The 12,500-nt window shown below is 40.7% G+C and overlaps 2 protein-coding genes across 2 annotated transcripts in view; both read right to left on the bottom strand.

The window, feature by feature from the left end:
* LOC113820972 (probable glutamate receptor) overlaps nt 1–754 on the bottom strand; it is a 139,585-nt gene extending 138,831 nt beyond the window's left edge. Inside the window, exon 1 of the mRNA XM_070131293.1 lies at nt 435–754. The gene's annotated coding sequence lies outside the window, so the exon portion shown is untranslated. The remainder of the gene's footprint in view (nt 1–434) is intronic.
* Nucleotides 755–8,151: 7,397 nt separating this feature from the next.
* On the bottom strand, nt 8,152–11,551 carry LOC113803442 (sodium/calcium exchanger regulatory protein 1; the record flags this gene model as incomplete). Its single annotated transcript, XM_070131292.1, is given in 3 exon segments — nt 8,152–8,691; nt 10,403–10,507; nt 11,379–11,551. Coding segments are annotated over 3 exon segments (329 nt in total), but the record flags the coding sequence as incomplete, so codon positions are not given.
* Between the last annotated feature and the right edge of the window lie 949 nt (nt 11,552–12,500).

Below are 12,500 nucleotides of genomic sequence, written 5' to 3'. Positions count from 1 at the left end.
ATGAAATAATTTTCTAATAGCTTTCGTCGTTTCGTACGAATCTAGCACTCATTTACTTCGCAAAGGAAGCATAACTACGATATTGATCTCGATAGCTGTGGAGGGCATGATAGACCTACATATCTGGGAATTTCGAGAAATATCGGTAGAATACTAGTAAGCATAGTATATTAACACATTTTCGAGTTGTATAGGGGGTTCCATCCCCTTTCAGGGGGTGGTACCGCCCCCCTATCCCCCGCCTGGTTTACAAAATCTTGACCTCGTATGTTCCGGCAGGATAGACCCCGGGCAAACCAGGTATCTGACACGTTTTTAGCCCCCTTTTAGGAAGGGCTGCTCCCCCCCCCCCCCGCCTGGTCTGTAAAATCTTCTCCTCGTATGTTCCGGCAGGAGAGAGCCCTGACTCCGGGACAGTTTAAACCTCATCTTACCTGAATCATCAACTCCAGACGGGCCAGGCTGCGGGTCACTGGGATCGTCGGGGTCATCCAGGTCGTTGTTGGCGGGAATTGCGATCACTTACACTAAAGTTACACTGCTTTCTTCGTTTTGTTTTTTAAATCTTTTTTCATGTACCACAAACCCACTGGTGTCTTGTCCTTTCTGTAATGACACGATGTCATGTACATTGTACTTCCATTACACCGTGATGTAGATATAGTAAGCTTGCTTCGTTATTTTGTTGATATTTGGATGTGAAATTTAAATTATTGTTCTCACAACCTACACACTGTCTAGCCATGGTGGAACTGATTTGAATTTCAACTGCCTTCCCCTAGGCCCAGCTTCTATTATCACGTGATGATGTATTTCATATCTAATTGGTTCTATTGAGTGTCTACGTTCACGCACGAATCTAATTGGCTCATTTGATTTCCCTCGCATACGTCATCCGCTACAAATCCGTCCGATTTCCCGTCGCTCTTAACGACTTTTTGTCATTTTGACGCGGCGCTGGAGGTGGAAGGTTACTGCGGCTCCTGGAAATCATGGATTTTATACCCTCTATAACTCCGTTATTATCAATTTGCGCCGAAAATTATATAGAAGAAAACTATCTATCTAACTATGTGTTCTACTACATGGTAAGCTCAGATTCTTTAAATTAGGTGTAGGGTCGCATTTCCAATAATACCTCTATATATTGCATATTGTTTCGGACATATAATAAACAAGAAAGTAACGCAGGAAATCTTATAATAACCAGACTTTGATCCTACGCACTGTAACTGCAATTTAATATTTATCCGTTTAGCATAGTGTATGGTCCAATTTTATTATCTCTATTCGTTTTCTTTATCTTTGATGTTTAGAGAACGTCAGAAATACTGCTAGGGAAGAGCAGCTCTGCACACGCACGCACGCACGCACACACACACACACACACACACACACACACTCACACACACACACACACACACACACACACACATTCACACACACATTCACACACACATTCACACACCTCATCAAAATATTCATACCCCACAACTATAGCGCATGCTTTCTATAAGGCGCAGTCTGTTGTTTCGTCGACAATTAAACTAAATTTGCATCTTGCTAGCTTATTAGCTATTTTGGGAAACGTACTCCCTTTGGCCTTGAACGATATGAGCGTTTTCTTCTTGCAATCACCAACTGAGCCGCGATCTCGGAATCGGGGAACATCCTCTTGTTTAGTTCCATCAGGTCATCACATAGGCTGAAAAGAAAGTCAATTTTATATTGCAATATTAGGAAAGATAAATATATAAACTCATCATGATTACGACATTATTACATATACGGGTACTGTAATACTCAACTAAATGGCAAACTATGTTTAGCCAAAATAACAATGAACAATATTGTGGTATAGCCCACACTATTGGTAATTCTGTCGGCTCTCTGTGCTTCACATTTAGGCTCGATTGATGTCTTCTTCTGCCTCTGCTCCAAGGCTACATGTTTCTGAGATAGCCGGTGCTGATTCAGTGATGTTTTTTTTTTTCAGCGCTAAGATGCTTATGGCAATCAACTATAGGCCTTAGAAGGTGTACCGGCAACCCTCGCAAGCCAGTTTAGGAATTGGCTGTCCGTGAGCCAGTGCTCTTGGAAAGATGGATGTGTTGACATCTTGAATGTGTATTTACATAAAATGTTTTTCTACATGAAAAGATATTTTTACAATCTACAAAGACAGGAGTGACTGGTTTGCCATAAGACCGCGGAAAATGGATGGTTGAATATTTCCCCAACTGTCACTCTTTATGTCTGTTTGACGTAGAATGATTTAATGTCTGGGTGCTCTACACAGTGGAGTAATGTGGGAAAACTCTGCAGTTTCCCCACATTACTCCTCTCTGTAGAAAGCCCAGACGTAAAAATCAACCTACGTCAAACACATAAAGAGTTACAATTGGGGAAATCATTTTCCGCGGTCTTGCGGTCTTATGGAGGATCAGCCACTCCTCTCCGCATAGGTTATACATTGGAAATCTACTTTATTTACCCAGTTTAGTTTACCCATATAGGAAACGCACTACGCGTATAACTTAAGAAAATGCAACATTGAACTTTTAAACTTGTTTTAACCAAAAGGTACACAATTACTTACCGTGGGAGTATCGCAGGGATGAAGCTTTCAAATAACTATATAAGATTGTGGCTCTGGCTTTGGAGCTGCCCAACTGGAAGACCGAACTAAAGTGAAATTTACTGAATCTCCGTCGTAATGCGTCTTGGTCTTGACACGTCATATGGGTTTGCGTCATGACGATTTCATTAATTTTCATATCTAATATCTTTGAATATAGGAAAATAAATGAATAATGCCGTAATCACTTTTAATTTGACTCAATCTATCTGCAGCCATATAAAATCACGAAAATATTCACCGGAAAATATTTCCGTTGTGTCATCACCATCCGCCGGTCGGCTTTTGTTTACGTTAAGCAGACGAATTTCTGTAGAAATCCAGCCTTCTTTACATGGGTATTTGCGTTTGATCGTACATAAACACGCGTCTTTTATGGGGAGACAGAAATAAAGCTGAGGTGGTCAATGCTGCAAGACCGGATGCCCAGAAACTTTGTTTTTACTATGCAAGACAAGGCAATTAAGCAATTTCCCAGAAGTTGACGAGGGGAATGGGGTGATCTGGGCATCTGGAGGTGTAGAAAGATAGGGCTAGTGGGAATTGGCAGAAGGGGAAGATTCTGAGAGTGGTCAGATGATCCTGATGGCCATTCCTTGTGCTGCCAACCACAACGTCGGGATAACTAGCCACACGCATGGCTCGTGACACCTGACCTGCCCTACAATACTACAGACACTCATCCTCGAGTCGCGGACCTTCCCTTCTGGCGGTCCCCCCACCGCGTCTTCGCTCGGTGCGCCTCCTCTACCCCTTGCACGAGACAACCCACGCCACGCTACCAATATAATAAAGAAGAAGGCAGAACTGTGTCTCCATAACCCCCTAAATCAGGGGAAACAAACCCTGACAAGGATCAAGAAGACGACGGAGAGAACGTGGAGAATAGAAGGGTGAAGGAGTCCCTTTTCGGAAAAGAAAGATGTGATGGACTCTCGATTTAATCATTTTCATCTTTCTTATTTTTTACTTTTCACCTGCCTCCCATTCACTCTATCCCTTTGGTTCTCTTCCGTTTCCCCCTTCTCCTTTTCCCCTCCTCTTACCCCCGCCCTCTCCTTTCGCCTAGTCTTCTTTCCCTCTCCTCTCTTCCTCTTCCTCCACTCTCTCCTTTTCACATATATGTCCCTTTTCCTCGTTTGTCTCTCCGCTTTATTCTATTCTAGCTTCCTCTTCTGTCTTCTCGTTATGACAATTTTCCTTTGGCTTTTGCCTCTCTTTTCTCTGTTTCTATGTCCTTTTTCTTTCCGTCTCTTCCCCAACTCTCTAGTTTTCTTGTTTGACCTTCGTCATCAACTGTTCTTTGTTTATTTTTTTACCTCCAAACCCTTGCGGAATTAATATCGAACAAATTTTAAAGGGACAACGAAGGGAAGAACATGAAAATACACGAAGGCCTTTTCGCTGTATTGCTTCTTCAGGGATACCATTTTCTTTATTTCTGACTTCGAAGTTCCCACTAAAGAAAATGACTCTATTCAAGGGATAACTTGTAAAAATATATCGATCTCCAGTTGTATGCATGACAGACACACAGAAAGTTGGGGGGACTGTCATCTATGTTTGTCTCCTCTCACAACCTCAGGGTGTTATTCTTTCTTCTCACAGAAAAAAGGACTACGAGTGTATGCAGACAAACATTTAAATACACTTTTTCATTCATTATAATATAGCAATAATAATAATAAGACGGGACATTAAAAGAGTCAAATGAGCATCAAGAAAGTAAAAAACGAACGAAAAAGACCAAGAGAAGTAAAACAATAAAATGAAACAAATATAAAACCCGAAAATGAAACAAAAACGTAAACTACAAAAACATAAAATCACTAGAATTAAAAATAAAATTAAACTAACACAAGAACGTGAATTCACTATAAAAGAAAAGGAAGAGGCACCGGTCAGATACATCTTTTATTACTTCACTGAGAATATTCTCACGACCGCTTACCTTACAGAAAAGAGAAGACCCATTCCGGGGTTTTCTCCAAGTGACCGGCTAACACGAGAACCGAAAGACCATTATCTCACCTCTTTTGACTTCCCTCGTAATCTCTTGGCGCGAAAAATTTAAGGGTGGAGATCTCTAATTTATTATAACTTAAACAGCAGATAAAAAAAACTAACAAAATTGCAAAATAAATGTACATAAAACTTTCAAAAGTCTACTTAAAAATAATAAATAATGAAATGAAAAATACTAAAATGAGAACTCTCCTTATTTTCACTTTTTCGTTGTTTATTGCTCGTCGTTTTGTGTTCTTTTGCGTTAGATATCTCACAATATGAAGGGAACTTTTAATAATACGAAAAGAATTTTAAAAAAAGGATAAAAAAGAACGCGTTAAAAATGAACGAGGTAGAGCCTCGTTTTCTTTCTTCGGCGCGTTTTATATGCCGTGCGTGGAGCTCGGGCGAGTGCAGAACAACCATCCCATGAGAATAAACTTGCTCCTAGCATTGTATGGCAGGGCATTTTTCTTTATTTTAGCATACCCACGGGAGAGTGGGAGGCTTTGAACAATACTACTGTGTCGTGGTCACGGCGAAAACCGTGATTCATGACAGTATCCATGTCATAACATGCGTTAGGATGTTTACGGTTTACCTGCTCAGTCGGCATCATTATCCAGTTCAGAGTGTAAAATCCTTTGAAGAAAGGACAAAGTCTCGGTGAGATCAAATTGATAAGCTACTTGATTTTCTTTCCTGACATCTATATCACGAGCGAGAGATGCGTGAAACATGTGAAGATACATTATATTCGCCTTTATGCTATTTCTCGTAATAGAATGTCTTGTATTTGTTCACATTGTCCGTTGTAAATGTTTCTATCTCTCTCTAACATTGTAATTAATTGCCAGGATCACAATTAGCCAAATTCACCAAACAAACACAAGAATGACCTAATAGAATATGGAGCGATTTAGTTGAGTAACGATACTATAAAGTTTATAAATATAACAGAAAATGTCACATCCGCGAACACTAGGGTTTCAAATGCTTGTCAAAAATGTCATCTTGAAAAGTAAAGATGATGCTTTTGATGCATCGACGGATAAGGTAAAAGTATCAGCGTTGATTAATTGCTGTTTATAAATGCATTGTAAAATCTGCTTCTACATTTCCATAAGCATTAATATGTGGCTTAAGCTACAGTTTAAGCAAGCATAATGCCTTGTTAAACGATTTTTTGTCGGCTGGAATGAACAATCCGACTTTTGATATTCGATAGCTGGAGATATGTCTCTATCGCCAGATGCGGTTTCACGCTAGTTTGCCCAAGAGGGTAACGGGTATCACAGTGCAGTGGGAGTCGTAATATAACACAATAAAAGTGTCTGAGATCCTTTGTCCTCCTGGTAGGTGTTAATATGGCATCCAGGGAAACCTGAAGCTTTTGAAAGGTCTTTACCCTTTGGATTTTCGCAATTATTTGGCATCTGATGTTTGTGTACTGGGCGGGGGGGGGGGGGGTCTAGAAGTCTCCTTCTGACCTCTGCTTCGGACCTCCTCTTCCGAATTCCGACTTAATATAGCTCAGTTTGGATTGGTCCCAGCAGCTGGAATACTAGAGAGGCTTTAATTGAGGTTCCTTACCCTCCTATTACATGGATAACTATTCACAAGAGGGTTTTAAAAATCCCATTAGGAGGGATTGGAATCCTTTATAATGAATTTGGTTCAGGAATGGAATGACACTCCGTTCTCAGAATACAGTGATTACAGGTGAAGGCCTACAGCACCTTAATAGATGTCATGAATTTCCAGCAGATTTTTCAGGTTAAAGAATCTTTTTCCTATACCAAGAATGCTCTATACCAAGATGGATAATGCATCCTTCAGTCCACAAACTAAATACTTTGTTGTGGCAGAAATATCAGAAGCAGTATTATCCTGATGTGAGTGTAATAACAGTTACAGTATTGTAACATAAAATATAAAGGATATCATAGGTTCGACCAAAAAGGTGTCCCTTATGGCCCTTTTGATACATAAAATAAAAAAAGAAAAAGAAAAGTAAAGGTAATTAACCGAACAAAACACATTAACTGTTAAAGGAGGACATGTCCTTTGGTTTTAACACAGGAAACAGCCGTTTGCAAAGTGACAGGTTTTCTGGACTAAACAAATTATAGACTTCTGCACTTTAAGGGAATCGCCATTGCTTAAATCAACAAGATAAAACAAATATTCATAGGTTATCTAAAACAGGAATTAAAAATGCAAGATGAATTCCTTGATTTCTATTACATGTACCATATTGATTTTTATGCATACACATATCAACCTGCTTTCTCATTACAAATTCAATGCCCCAGGGACCGGAGACTTTAGCACTCTTTTGCATTTGATGATTTGCATGTTGCGAAAATGGTTCTCGATTGAAAATGATCGCGCATAATATTCACCCAGAAGAGAAGCTGTTCTTACCGATTCTTTAAACCAGTGATGGTGCAATTCTTTTGGGTTGTGAGTGCCACGACCCGTCGAACTGTGAACATCATTCAATGTATGGCTCATTTAGAATTAATTGGCACTCCAGATGTCTTTTTTTCACTGGACTGTAAAAGTTCTGATACGTCACACACGTACACACACACACACACACGCACACTCACACACACACACACACACACACACACACACACACACACACACACACACACACACACACACACACACACACACACACACACACACACACACACACACACACACACACAATAACAATCACAATCACAATCACACAATCATCCCCGGACTTACCTTTATACCACATTGCTGTGAGTGAAATCTGAGTTTTTTTTTCTCAATTAATAAGAGTATCGGAAATCAGATCCTAACCTTATTGCTACAGTGTGTATTCCTAAATGCCTCGATATAACGCAGGTCCATTGTTGATAATCCTGAGGAAGCAAAGGTAGAGCTTCACTTCACACGAGTGTATCATACAAGGATAACAATGTAGCCGTATAAAATACACGTTTGAATCATCGCCACTCGGCATTTCGTGCTTTGCAACTGAATGCAAAAGGCCCCAATACCAATATCCACGGACTCGAATGATCCCACTGACCGAAGGACCTTCCGCCTACAGGATCTGGGAGACGGACACTGAGCAGAAAGCACTTCCGCCTTTATTGCTTACCAGTTGGACGCTGTACCCTAGCTTGGAGGCAATACGGTTTTAAAAAGAAAGTCATAAAATAAAACTTTCATTGTGAAGAATGTACTGGATGATGATGGATACACGTCTAAATTAACTTGTATTGAACTATGGTAATACTAGAGTAATTTAGTTGTTATATTTCGGTAAAATCCAATACTCTTTAACGTGTGCTTTAGTCAAATGTCTATATAAATGTGTATGTATAGGAACATGGGATATAAATAGAAATCAGATTTCCTGATAAAAAATAAAAAGTGCAATAAAATCCTATTATGTTTTGCAAATCATCCGAAACATAAGAATCGGATATATGTTTGCAGGTGCAATTCAAACAACGACATATTACATACATTTTAATCTTAAATAAAAAAGAAAAGTTGTTTTCAGGCAAGTGGACAGCATGTTGATGAGAAGCCGAAAATGATAAACTTGACTTTCTTTTTTTAATAAAGCAAATATTTTACACAAAATGTCGATAATACAGGAGCTTATTCCGTTTACACAATCCATTGTGATGTGTGTCTGTGTGCACTAACTGATGATGCACATAAGAGCAGTGAAGAAACAGATGTGGAAGAACAAGAAGCAGATGCAAAAAGAAGCAGAAATGGAAGATTTCGAATAGGGAGGGAATGATAAAGAGAAAGAAAAAGAGGGAAATAGAGTGAAAGAAAATAAGAGCAAAGGGCAATATAAAAGTAATAGCATGAAACTCAAAGAGCAAAGGAAAAGGAGCAAGAACCAGAGAAAAGCGGAACAGCAAAGAGTGCAGACAAAGGAAGCCGCTGACGTCATGGGCTCGGCTGGAAGGCCTCCTCCGCCCGCAGACTCACTGGCGCTTGTAGATCCTCTTGGACACAACGCCGTCGCATTCGGAGAGCTGAGGGAGAAGTGCGCGCGTTAGTACTTATTTCTGTTTAGATTTGCTTTGGACGTTAACTGGGGAAAAGTCTGTGCACTACATACACACGAGCTCACGCAAATATGCACGAATACAAACACACGCACACACAAAGTACACGAACTTCTACATTCGTGAGGTGTCCGGGTGAGACGCACACAACCGAACGCACAGAATACGCGAATAACGATTCTTTGGAAGAAAATGAGTCAGGGCTAACTGCTACTATGTAGGGAAAGGTGCTTGCTCAATGCACGTTCTCCGTTTCCTCTTTTGTTTCTTTGTTTTTCTAGTATATTTATTATGGTGGTTTTGTCCATGGTAGTACTGCAATTGCTGTAGTGGCGGTGTGACAATATTTGTATAATCTAATCATTGCTATTGTTAGGGTTAGTCTCACTGTTTTTAACAAAGCTATTTCAATCAAATCATTAGAACCATTATTTTTTTTTTTTCAATTTTAATAAGCTATTAACCGGTAACGCGTTTGGTTATATGTACTAGAACACAAAAGATACTCTATAATAACGCTGTCAGACGCTAACATCCGCATATGACCTCACACACACATATACGAACCAGCGTTACTCCTTGCATCCGATTTTTTTCTTTTTTTAACCCGCAAACACACCATTGGAAACCATCAAACCAGCACCCGGGCTCACCACGGCCATCATCATCAATTCAAACCCATTTCACAAGGCGTAATGACAAGGTTCACAGTCTCGGGAACAGCAATAGCTCATTAGAAACAGGGAGGAGAGCGTAGCCTCGCTGACACGGCCAGGAGGGTCAATAACACGCAGTGAGGGTTTGATGTCAGGCAGTCAGTCAAGGAAGCAAGTACAAGCGCACCCTCGTTGCCAGGGGGAAAGAGGGGACGGGGGACGGGGGGGGAGTGCGAGTCGGGGGGAAGGGGGGGGAGTGTCGTAAGATGTCGGTTGTGGGTATTGATAAAAGAAATATGTATATGATAAAAGAACAGAATATAAATGTGGGTTAAAAGCCGCGAAGGGGCAGTACATGATGAGTGTTTAATGTTATAAATATGCCGGGAATTGTTAGTGAATTCTCGTTTGTTGTTTGGTATTTGGGTTGAGGTGATAGACAGTGCTTATCTGAGGGCTAACTATATTTAAATGATTTCTGAAGCATTGGATAAAGGTTGGATGTATAATGTAGACACATAAGGGATGCTAGGAAAACAGATACAGTTTTGTACTTCCTGTTACTAACCGGGTTTTCCCCCAACCTCCTTTCTGCTCCGCCCCCTCTCCCTTTCTTTCCCCCCTGCCCCCTACCCCCCCCCCTCCAGCCTCTCTCTCTTCCCTTGCCAATCTTTCTCTCCCCGCGCAATAAGGAGGCAGCACCTATTTAGGCCTATTTCTCTCTCTCTCTGATTTGTATGTCTTCACTTTCCTCAGGATTTCCTTTCTTGTGAAGAAAACAATGAATCAAACACACACACACATACTTACACACACGTACACACACACACACACACACACACACACACACACACACACACACACACACACACACACACACATACACACACACACACACACACACACACACAAATACACACATACACACACACGGCCCCCCGCCCCACTCCTCTCCACATACATATACACTCATACCTAACATTGGGACTTCCCCCTCCCCACAACTCATAAAAAAGACTCACCATGATCATCTGTGTGTCTGTGAATTCTCGTGTGAATTTACAGTCCTTCCCCTTCGTCGCCTTCTGAATCTGGATTAACTTTTCACCTTCCATTGTGAATGTTGTCTGCGGGAAAGAGTAAATATTAGCTCGATTTAGAGGTAAATATTTCGCGTGGACGGTTAAAATAACGGTCACCGTGGAAGAGAAATGACGGTTACGATTTGAATTTCTTTTTTATTTCTGACTCGAAAGGGTTTGTCTTCTTAGTAATCAATGTGTAAATACAGTATATATATATATATATATATATATATATATATATATATATATATATATATATACAGAGATGACAGATGCCAGAATAATATGCCAAATGAAATATTAAGAGACAATAATACTGATAGTAATGAGGATAATAATGTTTTCAGCTGTGAAAATGTGAATATAATCCTTTTTCGTACACTAACACAAAAATCCAAGGACATATACACCCCATTTCATATCATTAATGAAGCACACACACACACACACACACACACACCTCACACACAGATAATCCCCCGACACAGACATGCACACATACCTCCTATCCACACATACCCCCCCCCCCTCCATACACACACTCCTCCCTTCCTCTCCACACAGGGTCATCATTTCGGCGAGCGAAGTGAAAAAAAACTATTGTAGGTCTTTTTTAAGCTATAACCGGATGGACCTAATTTCAGTAGGCGTAATTCAATGACAAAAATTGTAAAATGTCGCCCATGAGAAGAGGGGCAAGCCAGACCTTCAGAATCTTGGACGGGTGGGGGGTAACAGCCCCCCAGCCCCTCGAAATGACGCCCCTTTCTCCTTCCCCCACTCCACCTCCCCTCCCAAACACACACACTACCCTACACAAAACCCTCCTTCCCCCACTCGTCCCTTCCCCTCCCCCCTCCCACACACACACATACCTCCCCACCCCCACCCCCCCCCCCCCCCACACACTAACCTTGCACTCCCTCCCGTCGAAGGTGGTCTCCGAAACCTCCTCACCGAGCTTGAACTTGATCTCGGTCGTCTTCATGGTGGTGCTCGTCTTCATGGTCCACACCCCGTTCTCTTCGCTGAGTTCGACCGTGGGCTTGGAGGTGGAGCCCAGCTTACGGAGCATCATGCCCACGCCTATGGGGGAGGGAAGAACGGAGGGAAGGTCAACGGTGAGGGCGGGAAATCGATCGATGGGGCAGTGGTTTTGGTCTATAATGTTTGTTTCATTTGATTTGTTTTTTATGGGAGTTTGTGTGTGTTTGTGTGCGCGCGCGCGTGTGTGTGTGTGTGTGTGTGGATGAATACGGATGTATATGAAAATACATACATAAAGGAAAGCAGAAATATATGCATGTACAAATATGCACAAACGCTTTTAAATGTTTTCTTTCATCTGCATTTATCCAAACAGGAGACATGTGATAAAAAAGTAGATGCAAGGGAGAGAAGAGGAGAAAAGAGGGAAGAAAGAGAGAGAGAGGAACAGAGACGAAGACAGAAAAAGAGCGAGAACGAGAAGGGAGACAAACAGATATAGAGAGAGAGGGGGAAGGAGGGAAAGAGAGCTAGAGCTAGATAGATAAAGATATATATGTATATGCATATATACATACATACATACATATATATATATATATATATATATATATATATATATATATATATATATATATAGAGAGAGAGAGAGAGAGAGAGAGAGAGAGAGAGAGAGAGAGAGAGAGAGAAAAGAGATTGAGTGAGACTGAGGAAGAGAGAGAGAGATAGACAGAAGGAGGGGGTATGTAAAAGTAACCTAAAAATACAATTCATTAGAATTAATGTTTTCGTTTTTATTTAGTGAACTAAATTCACTTCACAAAATAAATAAATAAGAATAAAACTCCCATCGAATGCCACTGTCTTAAAAAGTGATTTGAAGTGAGACTTATTCACTTACTGTATAAACTAATAAGTCCGAGGAACAGCATACTTGATAGGATTGTTATGAAATCTTATTTGTACCCGCCAGTCCCTGTCAGGAAATATTTACGGGTAATGGCAATGTTTTTTTTTTTTTCTTTCTCTCTCTCTCTCTCTCTCTCTC

This window comes from Penaeus vannamei, chromosome 16 (assembly GCF_042767895.1).
Source record: "Penaeus vannamei isolate JL-2024 chromosome 16, ASM4276789v1, whole genome shotgun sequence".
In the NCBI taxonomy this organism is placed as follows: domain Eukaryota; kingdom Metazoa; phylum Arthropoda; class Malacostraca; order Decapoda; family Penaeidae; genus Penaeus; species Penaeus vannamei.
Note: the sequence above shows the minus strand (reverse complement) of the source record. Positions and strands in the feature narration are given on the sequence as shown.